This window comes from Akanthomyces muscarius, chromosome 1, assembly GCF_028009165.1.
Source record: "Akanthomyces muscarius strain Ve6 chromosome 1, whole genome shotgun sequence".
Lineage (NCBI taxonomy): Eukaryota > Fungi > Ascomycota > Sordariomycetes > Hypocreales > Cordycipitaceae > Akanthomyces > Akanthomyces muscarius.
The window spans coordinates 3,284,031-3,306,779 of NC_079241.1; the positions used below are offsets into that span (position 1 = coordinate 3,284,031).

The 22,749-nt window shown below is 54.4% G+C and overlaps 6 protein-coding genes across 6 annotated transcripts; 3 read left to right on the forward strand and 3 right to left on the reverse strand.

Annotated features, from left to right (window-relative positions):
* Positions 1–3,300: 3,300 nt before the first annotated feature.
* Positions 3,301–5,025, forward strand: LMH87_006088 (uncharacterized protein; the record flags this gene model as incomplete). Its single annotated transcript, XM_056203919.1, has 1 exon — positions 3,301–5,025. The coding sequence occupies one exon, from the start codon at positions 3,301–3,303 to the stop codon at positions 5,023–5,025; it is 1,725 nt and encodes a 574-aa protein (XP_056059327.1).
* A 459-nt stretch (positions 5,026–5,484) lies between these two features.
* Positions 5,485–6,351, reverse strand: LMH87_006089 (uncharacterized protein; the record flags this gene model as incomplete). Its single annotated transcript, XM_056203920.1, has 5 exons — positions 5,485–5,685; positions 5,788–5,925; positions 6,004–6,149; positions 6,230–6,255; positions 6,314–6,351. The coding sequence occupies 5 exons, from the start codon at positions 6,349–6,351 to the stop codon at positions 5,485–5,487; spliced, it is 549 nt and encodes a 182-aa protein (XP_056059328.1).
* A 1,054-nt stretch (positions 6,352–7,405) lies between these two features.
* Positions 7,406–11,856, reverse strand: LMH87_006090 (uncharacterized protein; the record flags this gene model as incomplete). The annotated part of the gene is made up of 2 exons (XM_056203921.1): positions 7,406–7,943; positions 7,997–11,856. The coding sequence occupies 2 exons, from the start codon at positions 11,854–11,856 to the stop codon at positions 7,406–7,408; spliced, it is 4,398 nt and encodes a 1,465-aa protein (XP_056059329.1).
* Positions 11,857–15,564: 3,708 nt separating this feature from the next.
* Positions 15,565–15,854, forward strand: LMH87_006091 (uncharacterized protein; the record flags this gene model as incomplete). The annotated part of the gene is made up of 2 exons (XM_056203922.1): positions 15,565–15,711; positions 15,774–15,854. The coding sequence occupies 2 exons, from the start codon at positions 15,565–15,567 to the stop codon at positions 15,852–15,854; spliced, it is 228 nt and encodes a 75-aa protein (XP_056059330.1).
* A 3,551-nt stretch (positions 15,855–19,405) lies between these two features.
* On the forward strand, positions 19,406–20,795 carry LMH87_006092 (uncharacterized protein; the record flags this gene model as incomplete). Its single annotated transcript, XM_056203924.1, has 2 exons — positions 19,406–19,635; positions 19,724–20,795. 2 exons carry the CDS (start codon positions 19,406–19,408, stop codon positions 20,793–20,795), a joined length of 1,302 nt encoding a protein of 433 aa, XP_056059331.1.
* A 760-nt stretch (positions 20,796–21,555) lies between these two features.
* On the reverse strand, positions 21,556–22,608 carry LMH87_006093 (uncharacterized protein; the record flags this gene model as incomplete). The annotated part of the gene is made up of 1 exon (XM_056203925.1): positions 21,556–22,608. The coding sequence occupies one exon, from the start codon at positions 22,606–22,608 to the stop codon at positions 21,556–21,558; it is 1,053 nt and encodes a 350-aa protein (XP_056059332.1).
* Positions 22,609–22,749: the final 141 nt, after the last annotated feature.

Genomic DNA, 22,749 nt, shown 5'->3' on the forward strand with positions numbered 1-22,749 from the left:
CGGCATCCTGGGGGATCCGGGATGAAGTTGACAAGGCATACAAGGACTGGGACGGAAAGGCAGGGAAATGGGCGAGGAGGAGCGAGATTGCTCAATGAGGTGTTGTGTAGAACTTAGCCAACCCCCCCTGTAGGTGCAAATATAAGTACTTCTCGGAAAGTGCTCGTGGCACGTCAAGCGTCCTCGCTACAGTGGCCACACGGAAGCTTGTTTCTAGGTCTTGGCCGTGTTCTTGGTCTTTCTCATGGTCGTAACACACGCCGTTCTTTCATAAAGATATTTAGTTGTATTGTTTTCTTTTGTATCTTTGCTGCCTCACATTACGGTCGCTTCGTGCTCGTACGCCAAAAAAAATGCTCATTTCATTTCATAAAGACAATCCAAGCGCACCGCTGTGCTGTGGGTGTGGGTTATTTGGACGGCAAGGAGAAGTGATGCTTATGGCGCTGCAAACTTACGACCTCTACTTGTTACCGTGATGATTCATAATGCACGGGGAAACGCCTCCATTTGTGCCAGACAGACCGAGTGTAACATGATGGAAGACTGGCTTCCTGTAGTGTTGGTGATGGTGTCTCGAGATGAGACCGTGTTGGGAAGCGCCGAGGCCTGTGATTGGCTGAAATGCAGCGAATCAGGACACAGGGAAGAAGATGGCGTTGGCGACTGGAATTTACACTGCTCAGGTGGTTCAAACTCAGAAACCCGACGGCGGAAAAAAAATAATAATCAATCTGCAGACATGACCAGTGGCGATGCCAAAACTGTGGCGGTTGTGGGAGGAGGCGTGGGAATATGAGTTGAAGTAGAGGAGGGCAGACGCAAGTGATGGTGCTGGACTGACTGACACAGGGCGAGTATTGGAAGGGTGGTTGTGGGTTGTGGGGAGGAAGCAGGGACATGGGCACTTTGTGGGAAAAGGGAGAATGTGTGATTTGTACAGGGAATTCGTTACGACAAAGTCAGCTGAGCGGTGAAGACGACATGTGATGAAACGGGCGCATAGCTAGAGGTTTGCGTCGACCATGACGGCCACTGACGATAAGGTGCATGGGGTGGGCAAACACAGCATCGTGCAACGCATTTGTCGCGCGGTATACCAAGCAAATTGTTCAAAACAGTGGAATTTTGAAAGAAAAGAGAAACAAATTTGAAGCAGAGCTGTGAGCCAGTAGTTGGAGTGGCATGGCTCAGCGCTTACACGCAAGTGGTGAGGCCTTTTAGTATTAATTACTGTTACAGGGGGCAGGGGGATCACGGAGATGTGTGTGGTAGAAATCTAGATGTGCTGCTGCAAGTAGGCGCCCCGCCTTGGGATGCATGACATTTCGTGTTGCAGCACAACGGCGCGGAACGAGCATGAATGAATAAAATTGGATAAAAAAAGAGGGATGATTTGCATGTGCGACTGGACCATTGTGATATAGTGGTACAGCAGCAAGGGATGAGACTTTGTTGGATCTGGTACCTGACGGAATGGAAACCTTTTTGATCTCGTCTCCGGTGTGCAGGCCCCTTGCTACAGGGCGGCAAACTCAAAGTGTACCTAGGTAGATGTGTATGCGTGGTGGTTGTTGTGCAAACGAGCTGCGAAAAAAAAAGGGCAGGAAAATGGTGCAATAATTGTACCTAATTCCGGGCCGACGGAAATGATTATATTTTTTATTTTTATTTATTTATTTCTTTCCTTAGACCCTTCTATGACGAGCAACGACAAGGCCTCTGGACTGGTACAGGGAACAATCTGGTCGGCGCGTTTGCTGCGCCGTTTGCTTCAGCGTTTGCAGCCCCGTCGACGGTTGATTGGCTGGCAGTCCTCCTTGAGGCGAGGCCGCCCCACCATGAAACTCGGGTGCATGGCCAAGACAATGGGCGGCGACCAGGCAATGGCAACGGGTACCAGCCGCCTTTTGTTTCGTCCATTCACCATCAGTTTCCATGTAGAAAGATTGGGCCAAAACTTTCCAGAATGGGCAAGAAACGAAAGAGAGAAACATTTCATCCGCCCCCTGTTTCTTCAGCAGCAGCCCCGGTCCCGTAGGCCCGTCTCAGACCGTCCTTCATGCCGGCCCGCGCTGGCTGGAGCATTTCGTCTGATAGGCCCTGCGCTGCTCACGACATGCCGCGGGCCGGTTTAGCCTGCGCAGGTTTGGGCCGCTTGAATGGCTGGCAGACAGGCAGGCAGGCAGGCAGGCAGGCAGGCAGGCAGGCAGGCAGGCAGCACGGTAGCCAAGAGATTGATTCCACCCATCGAAATATGTGCTCAGCGGATGGTTTCCCCCTTGTCCCTCGTGTGCGGAAATCTGCTTTCTCTCTCTTTGGGGGTATCAAACAAGAAACAAGTGGTGCCGCGCGCGCGTTTCTCCGTGTCATTATTCCCCCACCATCTCACCATCTTTATCAACCGCCTTGTGCAACTCACCCGTCCTCGTCTCTCCTCTTACCACTGCCTCTTCGACTAAGCTTCCTACTCGCTGCAGCAGCCAACCGTTGGACTCGACTTGTTTAAATCTCACACAGCATCCGCTTCTTTGTTCAAAAGAAGCTAGACTTGTCTTCCTGATTCATCACTTCCAACCAAGACTCACTTCTCTCTCACCTTGTTCCTCCCAGCTTCTTGGTTTGAGGATCATTCCTTCACTCTTCGACTCGACACAAGCATTTCAGCAAACAAGAAAGAAATACCGTCATGATACCCTGACGCATTCCCTCGACCTATTTGTCTCTGTTGTGGCGCTCTCTTCATCCTCCTTTGCTCCTCGCTCTACATTGCTACCTGCTCCAAGAGTCGTGCAACCACAGGCTGGAACTGTGTGATTCACGTTTGATTCGCCTTTTTTTCCTTTGCCTTTTCATTCTCACATTCACTACTCGACGAGTACATGCCATTCACTGCACGCCGTTGCACAACCACAAAAAAGACAGCAACCTCGCCAAAGCTAGCCAAACCGTCAAACAAAGCACTGCCGAGCTGGCCAGCTGCCAGGCTACACCCGCCAGCTGTCAACCGTCAGCTCTCTTTCAGCGACAAGAAAATAATAAAAACGACAATAGCAACAAAAGAATTTTCTCTTCTTTCACGTCTTGACGTCACTAGAAGTCGCTCTTCGATTCCCCTCGACTGAACTCTACCTATATACCTGGCTGATCTACCCCGAGCTCTCCCACTTCTGGCAAATCTCATCACTTATATTTTACCACTACTTTTTTTACCGCTTCAACACTTCTCCCGGCGAGAACCGAACGCAAATCTAATCGAATATTTCTTCTTCTTTTTATATATCAACACACGATACCAAAATGAGATTTCCATCAACAAAACCCTCGGCTCTGCTCGCAGCCGCCGCCCTCACCACCCTCACAACCGCCCATTCCTGGGTCGAAGAAGTGTACCGCATCGCTCCCAACGGCACACTCGTCGGTGACGCTGGCTACCCGCGTGGCTGGGTCGCCCGCACTTCAACAGACCCTCTCTGGAAGGACGCCATCCCGCAGTGGCTGCTGCCGCTCTCCGGCCAGAGCGCCTACAGCGGCGAGGAGAAGCTCAACAAGTACGACTTTGTGGCGGACCCCAAGTTTGCCATGCTGCAGGCCGCCCCCGGCGACCACATCTCCCTCATCCACCTCGAAAACGGCCACACCACGCTGCCGCAGAACCAGCCCAAGAAGCCGCACAACCGCGGCACCATCTTCCTCTACGGCACCGACCAGCCCAAGCCCCAGGAGCGCCTCTTTGACGTGCACCTTGTCTGGAACCGCGACGGCACCGGCGGCGACAAGCGCGGCCGCCTGCTCGCCACCCGCAACTACGACGACGGCCAGTGCTACCAGCCCAACCCCGGCGAGATCAGCACCCAGCGCGCCAAGGAGCTCGCCGCCGAAGGCGCCGTCCACGACCGCGAGCTGCGCTGCCAGTCCGACATTCAGCTGCCCGCCGACCTCAAGCCCGGCTCCACCTACACCATCTACTGGTACTGGGACTGGCCCGACCTCAACGCCGGCAAGATCAACATGGACGCCACAAAGGACGGCAAGTACCCCTGGGCCGGCACGTTTATGCGCGGCGAAAAGGACCCCAACGGCTTTGACATGGCCGCCATTGCGAAGAACGAGAGCTACGCCAGTACCGTCGACATCAAGATTGTCGACGCCGCCAAGCTGCCCGGCGGTGCCGTCGCCAAGGCTGTTGTTGGCGGCGCCGTCGACGTCGCGGCCGTGTGGAACTCGCAGCAGAACATCTACACAAAGGCCATCAAGGCGCAGATGACTGGCAACTTCCAGGTCGACATTGACGCCAACCAGCCCGCCGGCGGCAGTGGTGGCAGCAATGCCCCCAGCGCCACGTCCACGGCGCCTGCTTCTGCCCCTCCGTCTTCTGGCGCGGGGGCTCGCCCTTCTGTTCCTCCATCTTCCGACCCGTCAGCTCCCCCGGACTCAACCCCGACAACCCCCCCCGGCGACGCCACGGTGACCGTCACAGTGACTGTGCCGCCCAGCACCATCATCCAGACCGTCTACTCTCCCAAGTCGACCGCCGACGGCGTTGCGCCGTCGCAGCCTGCGATGCCACCGGCGGAAAGCAACAGCATGTCCCAGCCCTCGCAACCTCCACCATCGGCCTCCAACAGCAACAGCATGTCCCAGCCGTCGCAACCTCCTCCGCCTGCCTCCAACAGCAACAGCATGTCCCAGCCGTCGCAACCTCCACCATCGGTCTCCAACAGCAACAGCATGCCCCAGCCCTCGCAGCCTCCACCATCGGCCTCCGACAACAACAGCATGCCCCAGCCCTCGCAGCCGCCCGTGTATTACACCGGCATGGCGGCCCGCGGATCCGCCTCTTCGGCGCCGACAACGTGGATAACGCACAACGTCTGGAAGACCGTCACGTCGGCCGTGACGGTGACGCTTTACGACGGAACCGTCAGCGCGCCGGCGAGCGGCAGCACAGGCAGCGCGACTGCTCCGCCCACGTACGCGCGGCGCGGTCGGGCCTGGCGACACAACTGGCAGTTTGGGCAGTGAAAGCCCGAGCAGAAAGAGCCCTGACAAACGACAGGACTGCATACAAGGGATGGCAGTTTGACGAGAAGAAACCAGGAGGAAGCAAGCGACCGACATTCGTTTCGTTTTTTCATGCGCGTTTTGGTTTGATGCGCGTTGAGCCAGACCAGTTGGCTATGAAATCTTTCCTTTGTGTTGTATTGAGTGTGTGTATATTCAGACACGTACATATGTCTTTTGTTTCTCCAGGCCATATATTTCCTGACCTTTTTGCCTTTTCTCTTATCGATTCCCCCGCATCTATATAGTTTTAGAAACTGTGCTGTTTATGACAGCGGTAGAATCAAATTGGATGTTTTCCTCTTAACCTTTTCTCCCCCTTTTTATGCAAGCTGACTTGTTTCGCGTAGTCTGTCGTTGGAACCACGTTGACATGTATAATCCGTTCGTCTTTGGGTGCTTCATTGACCGACCCTTTGTTTACATCTCGCCGCACTGCGCAATGACGACATCCATGTTCGGCACGTCCTTGCCCTTGTAGCCCGTCTTGGTGGCCTCCATCTTGCGCACCACGTCCATGCCGTCTGCGACCTTGCCAAAGACGACGTGCTTGCCGTCGAGAAAGGGTGTCTGCGCGGTGGTGATGAAGAACTGGCTGCCGTTGGTGTTGGGGCCGGCGTTCTGTTGCGAGCTGTGGTTAGCAAAAACGACTTCACAAGACGGCAGAAGATCTTGTCAATGGCAGGGCTGGACAGGGGAAAAAGAAAGAAAGAAAAAGCATACAGCCATGGAGAGCAGACCGGGCTGGTCGTGCTTGAGGGTAAAGTTTTCGTCCTCAAACGACTTGTACCCCCAGATGCACGTCGACCCGCTGCCGTCGCCGTTGAGAAAGTCGCCGCCCTGGCACATGAAGTTGGAAATCTACCATCACACACGACCACGATTGAGTCAGCTTGGGGTCCAGTCCTGCCTGGTAGGCCGTCAGGAAGAGCAACGTACAATGCGGTGAAACTTGGAGCCCTTGTAGCCCTGGGGACGACCGACCGAGTCCTTGCTCTCGCCCGTGCAGAACTGGCGAAAGTTTTCCGCCGTCTTGGGGACGACGTCCTTGAACAGCTCAAACGTGACTCTTCCCAGGGGTTCTCCTACAAACACACACACACACACACACATTGTCAACACCCCATCAAACTCTGAATACGGATCAAGGCACATGTGAGCTCACCTCCGAGAGTAATGTCAAAAAACACCCTAGCCACCGATCAGCATGAAGTCCCTTTACTTTTTTGGGAGGTCGTATCAAACATACAGGGGGTTACCCGACTCTGGCAATTGCGTCGGTGCCATGGCTCTTTCCACTCTCTGCTTGCGGAATTTACCGTCAGGAAAAAGAAAACAATGCAGGATAAATAACAAAAAGATCCGTTCTTCCTCGTCTGAAGACTGCTTTGGAACTTTGCCCCCCCCCACTTGGGCGAAAACTAGGCAGCGAGCAGAATTGACACCTGGCAGTCTAACTGAAGAGATCTCGCGAAACCCGATATCTGACGTGAGGATTAGAGGGGCGTGTGTGTATCAACGACGATGTCTCCGGAAAAAAAAACGATGTTGGGGGTTGGAGAAGAAGGGAAAAGCGTCTTGGCTTTCTGGGGGAGGCTGTCGCGATCAAAAGCGGGGCGTGCCTTTGCCTCTCTCTCTCGCACTGGCTCACCCTCGAACAGAGTTTACAGATTGTTCCGGAAATGTATAGAATCTCTTTTTTTTTTTTTTTTTGGCTCACGATATTACAAATAATTTGCCTGCATAATTTCATTATCCGTGACCGGAGCTTGTTGCAAAAAGAGGAGCATCAAAGCGTCACTCTTTTTTCGCTGGCACAACGCCCGCATTCAGACGGGCGCTTTTGGGCCCAATCTCCCGGCATCCAACTACCGGCTTTTCGCATGGAAACGAGCAGTACACTAAATGATAATAAAAACTACGCAAATAACGAAAAGCTGTAAAACTCAAGAGAGGGCGGCATTTGGTACCACACACGCGACGCCAGGAATGAAACCTCCCATCTGCCTCCATTGTTACGCAGAGTTTGGCACTCTGCTGATCCCATTCCACGGCGTTTCCCGGCACAAGGGCGCAGCCGCATGCCATTGGCCTTTTATACGCTGCTGCCACACGTTCCCGACTGCAGTTCCGACAGAGCCAAAGTTTAATATTCCGATTTGCTTGCTTTAGCTGTGATTGATTGCACAGGTGTTCTCGCTCTGGGCAGACAGCCTCTTTGCGTGTGATTACAAGTCGTGATGCGACTTTATATGAAAAGTTGTCATTCTAGTCTTGGAAATATAAAACATGAAGAAATTGTACAAGTAAGAAGAAAAAGTATAACGGCGAAAGCACGTCTTTAGTACAGGCCCCAGTCCACCTTTTGGTTCTTGATGTTGCCCTTGCAGTTCATCGTCCCCTTGGAGCCGACCCTCCCATCACCGCCAGACTTTGTAATCGAGTCCTTGACCAGATCAATCACGTCCTGGGCACCAACTTTAAAGTCTACATTCCCGTGGATGCCCTTGCCCGTGACGCCAAACTTGCACGACTTGTGCGAGCAAATCTCGTTCTGCTTCTCCAGCGGGCCGACGTGCGGCCACCGCGTCGGCAGCTCGCGGTCCTCGAGCATGCGCACCATCTCCTTGCAGTCGCTCACCAGCGTCGAGTCGCCGCAGTAGTCGTACCCGGCGTTGGCGTTGCACGGGTAGTCCTTGGCCGTGTCGCTGCTCGCGCCCCAGGCGATGCGCGCCCGGTCCGCGCTGCACACCGGCATCCGGATGAAGCCGGGTGTCGTCACGTCGTCCTCCATCAGGCTCTTGAGCGTGTCCGGGTTGTCGGGGTTGGCCGCCTTGCCGCCGTTCTCGCCGCCATTGTCCAGGTACGTCCTGACGGATCTGCGAAACGTGGTTAGTATCGAGTCTATAGTGTCTTGACATGTTTGACCTACCCAATGATGAGGTCTTCCACGGAAACCTTGGAAAAGTAATCGCTGCCGAGCTCATCCACGCCGCTCGGCGTCTTGAACTGGTCGTCGTCGCACTCAACGCAAGGGCTCGGGACGTTGTCGCAGCCGTGCTTGGCACACTCCTGGTAGCCATCATCCGGGCTGGCCAGACGGTACCATGTGTCCGTCTTCTCGTAACAGGCGCCCTTGAGCTTAATGTCCTCATCCTTGCCCTCTGCGCAGCTCAGGCCAGTGTCGATGATAAATGGCCGGTGGCCCGACGCGTGCCAGATGGCTGGGATGGCGTAGGCATAGAACGTCTTGGACAGATTGTCCTCGAGCGTGTTGTTGGCATCCTTGCTGCTCGCCTGGTCGTAAGAGCCCTTGCCGTAGTCCTTGCCGCCGGCAAACTGGCCGTCGGCGAGAAGGTCGCTCAGAGTGTCCAGCGACGAGTCGGATCCGTCAAACAAGTCGCGGAGGCCCTCGGTGGCAATGTCATTCCAACCAGCCATGGCTAGGCCCATGGTGTTTTTGAAGTGGGCTTCGGCCTTTGGGTCCCAGTCAGATGTCGAGCCCTCGATGAAGCCACTGCCGATTGTGATGGCGGTGGTCAGGACAGTGCTGCTGACCGACTTGATCTTGTCCTTGATGGCGTTGGCACCGGCGTCCTCGGCCTTGGCCACAAAATACGGAAGCTTACCAACAACCTTGCCGACAAAAGGACCAGCCACCATGCCGGTACCCATGGACACAAGGTCTAGGAGAATAGTAAGCCATTCCTTGTCATCCTCCGGGGGGGTAGGAGCAAAAGTCTCTTGGAAGTCGTCCAGCGAGGGATCAATCTTTTCCGCAGCCGCATTTCCAAGTGCATCAGCGTACGAGGCGTACATTTCGTTGATCTGAACAAACGAGTTCCAGATCAGCGCAGCAGCTGGGCCGGTTCTCTCGCCAGTAAAGTCGCCGCAAGTAAGGCCACTGCGGCAGTTACTGGAAGGCGAAATGTCACCACAGTCGATAGGTAGGGTGTGGTTGAAGTTGTTGGCAAAGAATTCAGAGAACAGAGCCGTGCCGGTGTGGACGCCCGAGGTCTTGGCACGGTACCTCTTCCAGTCCGATACCATGTCCTTCCAAGCGTTGGCGGCATCCAGGTTCTTCCAGCGCTCGTCAGAAGTATAGTGGAGGGTGTCGGTGGCACCGTCGGCGGTGCAGTCTAACTTGGTCCAGTTGCCAGTGCGCTTGCCGACATCCTCGTAAGGGTCCTTGCGAGACTTGAGCGAGACAGTAAAATCAGACCAGTCGGGGAAGCCCTTGGGCGGGTCCTCAAAGTCTTCAAGATCTGTGGCCCAGTTCGACGAGCCGCCCATGCCCCAGTTCTTGTAGATCTTCTCTCGACGACCTCGGACGTCGGCATCCATGTAAGCCACCCACTGGTTCTTGTCATACACTAGAACATTACTGTTGCTGCCGGCGTCCATGTAGCTCTTGACAACGCGGTTCTTGTCCTTGGCAATCGCCTTGATCTCAGCGTTGGAGATGTAACCGGCCGTGTCCGTGCATTTACCCTTGTTGGCATTTGACTGTAGACGAGAACCGGTGAAAGTGCAGTCGGGTCCGTAGCAAGAACCGTCACTCATGGCAAAAGATCTTCCGTAGCTGGTAACACCAACAACAACCTTTCCAGAGTCAACGCCAGCCTTGGTAACCATGGACAGGGAATTTTGCGTCTCCGTCAGGTTGACATGGCTGCGAAGGCAGTTGCCTCCGGGGCAGCCAATCTGCGCATTCTTGTTGTCAACATCCCACTGGCCATGAAGATCATACGTCATAAAGACAATATAGTCGACAACCTTGCTAATGTCCTTGATGGGGAATCCTTTGAGGTACCAGTAGGATGCAGGAGCAGCAATAGACAGACTCTTTCCGTTGAGCTTGGACTTGAGAAGCTTGAGGAATTCCAGATAGTTCTTGCCCTCACTCTTGTCGCCAGGAGGAACGCCAGGGATGTCAGGGGCCGAAGGATACTCCCAATCAACGTCAACACCATCGAGGTTGTACTTGTGAATATAGTTGGCAATGTTGGTCGCCAGAGTTTCCCTGTTGGCATCGTTTGTTCCCTCGCGGAAGATGGTATACGTGTCAGGTCCAGTCGAAAAGTCCCAGCCTCCAAAAGATAGGATTCTCTTCGGGCCTTTGATCAGTCTAAAGTTGCTGAACTCGTAGTTGGTGGCGTAGTCATCGATGATGGGCTTAAAGTCCTTACTGAGGGTGCCAAAGCCAAAGTGTAAGTGTGTGTACTTGGAGGGGTCAATCTGGAAGGCGTCCTGGTACTGGCACTTGCGCTTGAATGCGTAACCCTCAAAGTACGCAATGCTGCGGAACTCGCCGGGGCTGCCCTTGACGATCTTGGTGCCGCAGTTGGAAATACAGCCATTTGTGTCCTTCTTGGCCGTGCCAGGCGCGCCGTTGCCTGTGTCAGTGCAAAACTCGTCCGTGGTACCGCACTGACCCCAGACGTCACAGCACGCATTGAGAGGGCAAGGGTTCAGATCAGCCAGCTTATCCATGTCCTTGGGTTTCTTGGTGCCGGGCTTTTGCGGGCCACAGACGGCGTTGCCCGCAGATGCAGGCATGGGCGGTGTGCCCTTGCTGATGCAAATGACGGAGCCAGCCCAGAGACGGCCACCGTCACAGCCGTTCCAGCCCCAGGTCTTCTTCTCATTGAAACCTTCAATGTCCTTCTTCGTGAGACCATTGGCAGCAGCAATGGAGGCGCAGTCCAGACCCTTGTGGACGGTCGCGGTCGCGCAGGATCCGTCCTTGTTGGGCTTGGGCTTGTAGTCGGGAAGGGTGCCGGCAGAGCAGCACACGTGCTGGCCAGGCATCAAGTCGTTACAAAAGGTCTTGCCTGGGTTGTACTTGGTGAAGTCGGCACCGGAAATGCCACACATCTTGGCAAGCTCAGGGCAGCCGGTCCCCAGCTGGACCTGGACGGTCCTGCATTCACCGCGCCTGGAAAAATGGAGAGAGGTTGAGTTGGTAGAGTTGCTGGACTGAATGGAAGCCATAAGGGGAGCAGCAAAGTAGGCTTTACCCTTGACCTTGTTAGAGGTACCAAACTTGACGCAGTCACCGCTGTACCAGGAAGACATGGCATCTTGGATGACATCAAAGGTGCCGTTCGTCGTAGCGATGAAGCCAAAAATGTGATTAGAGTCGTAATCAGATCCACACATCTGCACGCCAAGTGTTCCTTGGCTGCTGTTGGCGTGTCTGATGTTGTCCTCGAGGTGCTGGAGAGCAGTTGCACTAACGGCTCCGCCATTCAGGCTCGGGCCAATATACATGCCAGCCGCGGCGCCACCAAAACTGCCGTAGATCATGTTTGTTCCATTATAGAACTGTTCCTGGCGGATGTACTGTCCAAGGAAACCAGTCAGGGAAGCCACGGCCGCTTCGGGGGCGATGCCACCGTCTTCGTCGCCGCGGCCCACCTGAAACTCAGCGTCAACTTCGTCCCCAGGACGTGAAGCAAGGAGCTGAGCGGTGGACACCTTGTTCCAGTTCTCGCTGGAAGTAGTGCAGGCAAAGATGCGGTGGTTTTGGGTGTCGTTGTCGACACGATCGGCCAGGGCAAAGTCAAAGAGCATGGGGCTCTGGCATTGATCGAGCTGGTCCATGTTGCGGAAGGCATCCCACTCGAGGCTGTTGGTGCCCGAGTCGGCGCAGCTTCTGGGACAGCTTTCAGTGCCGCGGTAGCCAATAGGGGCAGAAAGTCGGTTGGGCGAGGACGCTGCGGCAAAAGCATCTGCCGACAGCAAAACGCTCGTGGCACCCAGTGCTGCGTTGAGCCACGACGGCGCCATGATGCGGCTTGGATAAGGAATGAAGGGAAATATGCAAAGAAACAAGATAAGAGTGCAGCACACAAAACGTATGCTTCAGTTTGATGAACAAGAGCCAAAGCTAGATTAGAAACAAGACGTACAAGAGGCGGCTTATATAGATAATGAGTCCAGCGCAGGTCTTGTGACAAATATAGCCATCCTCAGATCGGCAGTATAGCAGACGAATTCGGTAGACGAGTTCCTCAGCTCTATTTACCAGTATAGGAAAATATCCGAAATATGGATATTAGGAGTTTTGCCAACTGTTGCCGGAACACGCAGCAGAGCCATCCCGGCACGTCTGAAGAGCTGTTAGGCCGACCTGATCCGCTCACAATAATAAGCGACATGATGCACTCCACTGCTTTTCGATTAGAGTGGGTTGTGACTGTGGTGCCATGTGATTGATTTGAATTTGATATATCCATCGATGGGCCAGGACGCGCAGTAGAGCGGCATAGCGTAAAATGGCAAGGCGAGCATTTTGCCAAGATCGGATCGCTCATCAGCAAGCGACAACTGCGCTGTTGAGACCGGTTTTCAGTTCATCAAAGGCATGGGCCGAATTGTCGGGATTGGGATCCCGGAACATGTACATGGAGGCGCCTGGTCCCGAAGCCCCTTTCCGTCCTATTCCCACTCGGCGAAGCGGCAAAGACCAGAACGGGCAAGGCCGACTGCCACTTTTGTACGTCATGATCAAAACGCACCACGGCCCCAGCGCAGGAAGCAGTCTCCAACGGTGGGCTTATAAACGGGCGCTCAACATGGTATTTGCCGGCTCCCGATCAAGAAGTCGCCGGGAATCCGGTCGCGTTGTGCAAGGAGGCATTTATTCAAATAGTGGGTTGGGGGCAGGCACAGTGGGTAGAGGTTGCATTCCCACGCAGGGGCTTGCAATTATAGGCTGCCAAAAGCCATATAAAACCACAAAATACCATGTCCAGAGTGAACAGGGCTGAAAGCAAAGTGGATGTCGCGTTGGACGAGTAAGAATCGTCAACGGCCCAGTCGAGAGCAATAAACGAACAGCAAGGAACCACTCTTGCAGCTTGGCCCCCGGAAGGCGGCACAGGAAATAATGGAAGTGCTCGGGCATATCCGACCTTGGCAACTTGGTTGCGGTAGCATTCTGCAGCCCTTTTCAATAGTTGGCCGAGCTGTAACTATTGGGTGCTTTTGGCGTCTTGCTGTATTTGGGTTATTGGGCCGTTTGCTCCCAGTACAGAATGAGTCTAGAAACTTGCATACATGCACGGAGGTGCTTACAAAAAACGCTGCTTAAGGAGAAGTAGTGACTTATTATACCTTCTATGTTTTATTTTTATCTTTTCTTTCCTCTAGTTCTCTTAATCGACTTATTCTCTCTTATTCTCCTCAATTTTTACATTTCTCTTATTTTTCCCATTCTTCTTATCCTCCTCTAAGTTCTTTCTTTTTCTAACTAGCAACCTAATCACCGGCGTCCTTCCTTGCTAACCCTGTATGCAATGTGATGTGATGTATCTCTCGCTATGTAAACTTCGGAAGAGGCAAAAGGCGTTCGCTAGTATTAGAACCTACCCCATCTATTGCCTGAAAGGATAGCTGACCTCGTGGTAACCTCTGCTACCCCTGGGGCATGTCCTGTGGCCCATTTGTTGCTGACCACCCTAGTCATATAGGACAAAATCAAAGAAAAGCATTACGATAGAAACAAGGATGAGTGAAAAGTTCAATTACAGCTCGTGCTTTATCCCCGAATTGTCCTTGCAGGCCCGAAGCCGTGGCTCCCACGGGCCGTGTCGGTGTCGACGAGACTGAGCTTGCTTTTCTACGCAGTCAGAGCTAGGAGCCGATTGGAAGATGTTGCCGTTGTTTTGGGCTACTTCTGCTCTCGAAGCTCATCCGAGGGGTCTACTCGCGACTGGTCAGGCAAAGGCCCCGATCTGTGTGTGGCCGAGACGTCCATTGAGCCGGCGTCGAGCATCGCAAAGGCCATGACACATCTGGTATGCGTGGCGCCGGAGGTGGGATTGATGCACAGCGAAAAGAATCCACGAAGAATTTACTTGTTTTTGATAGATATGTGGCCTTTGCGCGGGCAGTCGCTGTGGTGTTCATCAGCATTGCTGAGCCTCTAGTCGCAGACAGAAGTGAGCGTTGTTTCCCGGGCGCTCTTGGAAACAAAGCAGGAATTGGTTACATATGGTCGGTTTTATTTCCCCTTACTCCTTCTGTCAAATCCTAGTTGATGGAATTGACACGCATTTCGTAAAGGAATAGTTGCCAGCCGTGGCTCGACACCATCGCGCAGGCCGTACATGGCGGCGAACTCTGGACTAGTATGACATGTCATTCCGACGTATACATGATTATCATCCAATTCAGCTTGAATAATGGTAATGATTGTTGGCAATATGTGAGCTTGAAGAACAGCGACTCAAAAAACGTATGCAAAAACGCAAACAAGCACCCACTCGTGCCGCGTGGCGTGACAGTCCACGAAAGACCATGCCAAGAAATGTCACGATGTCAAGATTCCGCGCAGCAACGAAAAATAGACAGGTGCACGGCTACACTGTATGTGCAAACGTGTTTTCTTGGCAAGAATGCGGGTAGATGCAAAGATCATGACTTGGGCTGTGACTGGGCAGTTTGTAGGTCTATGCTGGTGTGTAGCAAGGCAAGGTAAATGCAACTCTGGACCATGTGACGGATGGAGTAAAAAGGTCACGATTCAGCTTGAATGACTTGATGAATCGAAGCTCTGCTACGGGGAGCATGCACGGGGTCATGAGGCTGTGGTGCCAGCGTCGTTTGAGTGTATGTAGACCGGCAGCATGGTGGGACGAGAGGAATCCAGCGCGAGGTTACTTTGTGCTGGTTCGACAATCAACAAATCTTGTTAATGTCGAAGAGGGACGCTATGTTGGAGTCAATTAATTTGGGGTTCTTTCTGACACACAAAAGGCTATGGCCGTGGCATGCCATGGCCTTGGAGCCGCAAAGACCATTTTCCTCTTTCCCCCTTTTCAGGGGGTATTTGAGCACGCTGCTATGTTCAAAGTTTGTTTTTCCAGCTCGGTCACTCTTCGGAAGCATGTCGTGAGAAGAACGCCAGGGCGTACACAAGGAGGGTAAAAATAGAAGCACTTTAATTTCAAAGAGTGAGACAAGACAGATTTTTGAGAGCGCGTCCACTTTTTTGTTCATTGAGCTTTGGTCAGATGGAATGAAAGTGCATTGTTCGTATGGATACTGCAAAGGAGAAAGGGGAGATGTGGAGGAGGATTCATTTCGATGAGATGAAGAGGGCGAGAAAAAAGAAAATAATACAACGAGGTGATATTGTTGTTGTGGCGCGTGACTGTGGCTGCGGTAGGGCGGTGCAAGGGGAGTGGTTGAACGACTACTTACCTGCAGTCGGTACTGCGTATTTTAATATGAATGCGTAAAGGTGATGTATGTATCCGTATATGTGGGCGAGAGGATTCTCATAAGGTCTTGGACTATAACCCATGCCGGTAGACGTACGTATGTGCATTCAAGATGGGATGTCCAGCCGAGTCAGCAGGCTATTCATACGTCCAGAAATTTGTAAACAGCCATGGTTGACACTTGCGATGACGCATTTTCAAAACAAGCAATTTGATCAAGCATGCACTGTTCTTGATCACGACAAAAAGATAAAACCTTTCGGGCGATATGCAGCCAGGATACGCTCGCGATTACGCATTGGGCAGCCATCGCGACGGGCAAATCGGCGCTAAATCACAGGCACAACGGTACCCCAGCGATGCGCCTTTGGTGAAGCGTGGCGGACGGGCCAACAAGCCGAACCAAGTGCTACTGGTACAACCATCTGCAAGCGCTCTTATATTTACCAGTAGACGTGCACTAAACGGAAAAGACAGGTTTCACGCTGGGTGTTCAAAACTGGCGGCTCGAGCTGCCGCGGGCGCATCACTCTGGGCAGTTGTTGGCGGGCACATTGAAGCGAGACAGCGACTCACATGGGAGGGCGTCTCGCCGCAGCTCTGATTAAATTACCGCCTGCATGCACGCTGCTGCATGAGCCTGGGCTTACACTCCTTTATTTCCGATTATTACAGAGCATCACCGCTCAGATGGCAACATCAAACTGTGCCACGATAACAAAAAAAAAATTTGAATAGAAATTCTGACCGTGTGGTAGGTGGTTGGGCTGATAGATGTGACCGACTAATCAAATGCCAACCCCGCCTCAAAACTTGAACAAGCAATTCCCCGGCCTCCAGGCCAGGAATGCAAAGTAGATTGACCCGAGATTGACGAGTCGATGCTGCGTGAGGTCTCGCCGAGGCGGCTGTCAGTACAGCACCGACGGGGACAACAAATCGACAATGGACAAGATCAATTCCTCGTAGCGAGAAAAACCCTGTGCTGTCTACCGGCACCGAGTACATTACTTGCCAAGACTCGTCAAGCTTGAAAATTGGGCAAAAAGCGCCACCTCTTGACTACTTGGTGCCGGGGTAGCACAAGTGTGCTTGCAGTGCATCGAAACTCTGTCGCCTGCATTGCATGGTGCATCTGCGTTGGAAACTGTCGCGTGGTTCATCCGGGCTTATAATCAGGTAGGTAGGTGTGCAGACGTCGCCTGGCCGTTAGGTACCCTGCAGCAACCCAAGATGTCGCGTCGTCGACCTCGGTGCTTATTGCTCCTCCCCCTTCTCCGTGGGGTTGTCCAAACCTACCCAGAGTTGTAATCACTTGTCGTCATGCCCACGCGTGCATCGGCCCATCTCAAGCATTGATTCTCCATGATCGCGCGGCCGGCGGGGTGAACCGGATGTACCAAGTGCCGCGCGGCCGGACATTTACTCGGATCACCAGACAAAAGAGAGAGAAAAGAACATATTCGCCTTTGGAATCATCGACGCCTCGTTCTTGGGGCGGAGAGTCTTGGCTTCAGCTAAAATACTGGGGATGGGCGGGCGGCCGTAGCCTCTTCCTTCCCCCGCCACGGCAAGGCCGGATGATGCGCCATCCGAGGTGCGATGGTGTATCTACAAGAACCCGCGCCAGAAGACAACTGTAGAAAATAATTACAAAGTTGGGGGGCTTGGCGAGAGTCCCTTGATGCAGACATACTGAGTAGCTGTGAGAAGTGACGAATGCTGGTGATGCCATTTTGCATCGTTGTGCTCATCGACACCACGGCTTGCCCAAAACGAGTTGGCCTCGACGACGACGCAGCGACGCACAACTCATAATTGATTGGCGATCCGGCCTCTGCGCTGTCACGGCTGCGACGAGGACAAGAAGAAAAAGTGGAGTGCTTCTCCAGATAATACACTATCCGCAGAGTCGCATCGGGGATTTGCGCTTCGTCATGGATCGCAGTTGCGCAGGTACTTGCTTGGAATGGCGGGCGGGTTATTGAATCCAGGATAGAGACGGGCAACAGCATCAGACATTGCATGCTCCGACGAGACTCGGATCAAGCGAAGGAAAAGAAGAGATCATGGTCGGACAGGGCGCTGACGCTGACGCTGACGCAGAGCTGAATCCTGCTACAGATTTAAAAACAACGCTGTCCGGCTCGTGTTGCGCTTGTACTGGTAGGTAGTTGACTGCCCGTACGGAGCACTCTACTCCATACTGTTGTCTCATATTATTCTGAATCAGATAGGGCCAAGCCTGTCGATATCACATCAACCCATGCGCTTACTGGTACATATGATGCAAAACCAGCAGAATCATCGCTGGCTACGACGCTGGCGCAGAAACTAGTCCTGATCCATGGAGGGAAAAAAAAAAAAAAAAAAAAAAAGTCGAGCCGTCTAGTCTAGCCGTGGCCGAGTCGGCATTTTGACTCTATCCGCCTGTCGAGTCAGGTTGCCCGACGCGCCGCCCTCCGACGACACCCAAACGACCTGGCTGACTGGCTATTCTGCGACATGGCAGGGGTTCTGGCCAGGAGAAGAGCGGAAACGTCAAGAGCCGCAACAAAACTCCCAGCGCGGAGCCAATCAGCCCCGGGACGGGCGGTGGCTCAGCTAGATTCGGGGCGTTTTATGTTCAAAAACATGTGCGGCTTTTCTGCTTGCCCGTGTTGACAATTGGTCATGGTAATGCGGCTTGGGCACTTTTGTGTGTGGCAGACCGATGATGGATCATGGTTTGGCTGTGGCTGTGTGCATGCTTAATTCGATGCTGGTAGGTACCTGCCTACCTAGGTGCTCGTGGTGCTGTAGCAGCCTGTCAGTCCAGTAAAACAGTCGCCCTGTGGGTAATCCTGGCTCAGGCTGCGCCGGCTGGCTGCTTTGTCTCGCAGTAGACTGCAGATGGCGCCGCCTGCCGGAGGAGAGCGTCTCTTTGACCCTCCTCGTCTTTCAAGTGACTTTCGTTCATTGATTCATTCATTCATGGCGTCTCCTGAATGTAGCTGCAACTGCGTTTGCTCGTGCACCCAGACCCCTGTTTGCTCGACACGGATACATAAACTCATTGATGCGTGCACCCGTCCGATGGATGCCCGATGGTGGTAGCACTCGATACCAGAATGCGGCCTGCCGTGCCATGCGTGGCTTGCCCTCTCTTTCGCCACCAACAGGCCAGAGGCCCCTGGCCCCAGGCCCCTGGCCCCAGAGAGAGTGCTGTGGCTGCGCGCCCGGTCGTTTTCCCAGGTGACGCTAGCACCCAACCGGGCGGTCGCTGCAACGCCAGCCATTCTGTTAGCGCTGTACGTCTCGTTCGCTTCAGTGGTCTTTGGTCTGCTGGCGCTGCCACTAACGGGAGAGGTGGAGCACCCCCAGCCAGCCTGCCACCGGCTTGCCTGCATGCAGCGGCCAAGTGCTGTACCAGTAAATAGCTAGCACAACCAAGTGTAGCGATTTCCTGGGTCCCAGGTTATTAAAGCACTCAGAGACATGCTCTTCCAAATCCTCATGGCCGGCCCCCCAAAAAGGCCCTCCTCCCATCCAACCAGCGTCACCCGCCTCGACTCCTCCTCTTCCTCTTACCCACTCCCCTGCACTCCGCAAAGTCACGCCCTCCTGCCCCCCAGTCCCATTATCCCAGCCAGTCCCAGCCAGTCCCAGCCAGTCCCAGTCCCGGTTCAGCTCAGCCCAGGCCAACATCCTTTCCCACCATCACCGCCCCATCCGCCCGTTTCTCAGTCGCCGCTCACTTGTTCCTCCATCCATCCTTCATCGTCGATAGAGATTCCGTCCTCTTTCGCCGCCTCTCGTTACTCGTCACTTGCTGGCAGCGGCTGGAATCAAGACCGATTTTTTTTTATTCCGCCGGCGCCGACGCCGACGACTGCCTCTCACTCCGACCGGCCTCGACGACGCTACTTGTACGCCAAGCGACACTGCCACGACTCCAAACTTTCCCAACCTGGGCTTCAACGGGCGCTTTATAACTGCGCCGTGCCCGCTTCATTTGCATGACGTCTCCGTATACTCGCCCCGAGGCCCATACCATATTATCGAAATTATTCGCAATCGCGATTGCCGACCGCTCGCTGTAGCCCCCCTTCCCTGCAGCAGTCGCCGTCATGGCGGTTCTCACAGACCTCGTTCTCGAGGCCACTCGTGTCGCTATTCGAGCCGCTACCGATACTCCGTCTTCGACGTCCAATTCTTCCATCATGTCCACCACCTCGAGCACGCCCACGGACTCAAACTTCCAGAACAATAAGAACTCGGACGGCAGCAAAGACCGAGGCAGCTCCCCGCTCCTCTTCTTTGTCGCTTTAGGCTTTGGCGTCGTATTTACTAATCTATGGTGAGATGGACTTCGTTTGTGGCATCGATTGTTGCCAACTCAATCGTGCCGCACGCATCATGTCAACACGTTCTAACCCACGTCACAGGATCATCGTCGGTGTCAAGTACTGTTTCCGCTACAATGCCCGCAATCGCGCCCGACTTGGCGAGGATGGCGAGCCGCTGCCTCTCGAAAATATGCCCAGACCTCATCGTCGTCGCCGCGAAAAGAAATTGATGACCATGGACGAGGTCAATGAAAAATTTCCCATGATGAAGTACAAAACGTGGGTGATTGAGCGTGCTAGAGAAGGCTTGCCCACTGCAGGTGGCGTAGATCCGTCGGCCAGCAGGCCAACTAGCATCCACAACGTTGAGGCCGTTTCCGCCCTAGCCACTGCAAAAGAACGTCCGCCTACAGACGAAGCAAATACCGCCCCCAAGACTGATGAGCCTGCTGTTACCGCCACTGAAGCACAGCCCGACGAGACGCCAGATGAAACGGAAAAGGACAAGCCTGTCAAGGAAGCCGACGCTATCGAATCTGCCGGGCAGACGTCAACCGCTGCGCCCATAAAACCCGATGCAGTGCAACGAGTCGAGAGCCACGACGACGAGGAAGACGACGACGATGAGCACATCAACGCCGCCCTGCCACCCGAGTGCCTCGCTGCTCCCGGTGATTCCTGTGCTATTTGCATCGACACACTCGAGGATGACGATGACATCCGCGGCCTCACCTGTGGCCATGCTTTCCATGCTGTTTGCGTTGATCCCTGGCTTACGAGCCGCCGTGCTTGCTGTCCGCTCTGCAAGGCCGACTACTACACACCCAAGCCTCGGCCCAACCAAGATGCCGATGCTACTGCACAGCCCAACTCCAGCTTGGATCCCCGTAGCAATACGCGCATGAATATGCCTACAAGCTTTGCGTCCGCTTGGTTCCGCTCCGGTCGCGCTCCGCTCCGAGCCGGCCGACGGACCACGGCCAACACGACAGAAGCCCCTGCACACCAAAATAACGAGTCGTTTAGTGGCAGCATGGTGTCATCTGTGCGCTCTGCCCTGCGCATCGGCCGCAGAAACAATGCTGCCCAGACGGAGGAGGCCGCCCCTGCTGCCACAGAACCGACACCCGGCCAATTAGAGTCGGGTACCAGGCCTCCTGTTGTCGCGTAAATTCGCCGCGGTCCTGTCCACCAAACACCATTTACGACATATTTATCACGACCTCGATCCATCTTTCAATCGCTTCGACATGAGGCGTCACCGCATTTACAAACTACAAAACGCTTTTGCATCAAGATGGTGCTCTGTGACCTGCCACATCACAGACGCCTCTTGCTTTCAGAACATCGTTACACGTCACTTATCCCACGGGACCAGGCCACATCAAGGGGGGAGAAGTTGTCTGTTCATGGTCTAAAAAAATTGGCTTTGCAATGGACGGCTTGCCGTGTTACAGAGTCGGTCCTGCCGCAGTTTGTTGCTACGTGCGCTGAGACCATGTTTCACTTGACACGAGTGAGCTGACATGCTCATGCCTGTACATGATGCAACTGCGCATAGGCTGGGTACGCTGAAATTTGCTCCCTTGTTTTTCTCTATTTTATTTATCTTGCATTGTAACTGGAAGGATACGGTAGCCATGGGATGGTTGAAATCTCTTGTTCTTTTTTTGTTTCGATAGCGGCGGAGTTTGGCTTTTATGCAGCATACTAGGTAGCTACTCGGTGACATATACGCTACATTGTGCTTGAAGATTCTTATCTGCATCCTCTCGTGAATGCTATTTGTTCTTTTTGCTAAGCCATGTTGGAATTTATTGCACATGACGTTGACGTTCTGCGGGTGAGACGTCCATGTCTCTAGTGCCAGTAGGAGCTGTGCGTGAACTGTGTGTATGCGTTGCGTGTCAAGTTTGTATAAATGCTAGATGCTACAAAAAAGAACCCTTTTGGAATCGCCCCCCGAAATTCGCGCTCTTGGCCACCAGCTCCCTGCGCTGCGCCGTCCCAATCTTGCTCCCCAGCGCCATGTCCTTTTCGCGATCAAACGCCCTCTTGCTCGGGTCGTCCTCTTCCTCCCCGTCCTTCTCCCCACCTTTCCTCCTCCCGGCGTCCCGTTCCTTCTCAGACTGGTGCTCGTCGTAGAGGCTCCTGCCGCGGCGCGCCGCAATGGCCTCTGCGATCCTGCGGCTCTTCTCGCCGTCCTCGCGCGCGCGGGCGTCCTCGGCGGCCGCTTCGCCCGCCGACTTGCCGCTGCCGTCGGAGCGGCCGAGCACGGCGTCCTGCAGGCGCTTGAGCTTCTCCTCGGGCGTCTCGGTCCATATGGCGGCGAGGCCGGAGGAGGAGGAGTCGCCGCCGGCAGAGGCAGAGGAAGGCTTGGAGGCAAACTTGCGCGCCTTGAGCTTGGTCGGGTCGCGCTCCGAGTAGCCGCTGCTGACGGGCGGCGCGAGCATCCACTCGTCGCGCACGGGAGCCGAGGGGTCCTGCGCGGGGGGCATGGCCGGGCCGATGGGCCCGCGGCGCGTGCTGGATGCGCTGGGGAGGGCTGGGCCGTAGTCGTCGTCAGAGTCGGAATCGGAGTCGGGCTCTGGCTGTGCTGCTGCTGCTGCTGCAGGTTGTGGTGGCGGCGCGGGGCCAGTGTCGGAGTCAGAGTCGTCGAGGCCAATCTCGTCTTGATTATGCGCTGCGGCGGCGGTGGCGGCTGAGGGTGGTAATGAGGGGCCTAGCGACGGCTTGGAGGCTGTCGGCGCAGCGGCTGAGGATGGCAATGAAGGACCTAGCGATGGCTTGGAAGTTGTTGTGGCTGTACCAGGCGCGCGGGGGCCATAATCGTCATCATCAGAGTCGGAGCCGTCGAGGTCTATCTCGTCGGCGTTGTGACGCGCCTGTTTGGGAGGGGACGTGCCATGGTCGTCGCTGGGTTCGGGGGTACGCTTGCGTTTCGCAGAGGTTTGAGATGGAAGTTGTGGCCCTATCGAGGACATGTCGGGCTGTGTTTGTGTCGTGGGTGTGGTTGGAGAGTGGAAGTTGGGAAATGTTGAAATTGGGTGGAGGTGCTTGAAGGTGAGAAGTGCGCTTGTGCTGTGATTGGCTGCGGGAGTGACGTAGCGAAGATCACCGTCATG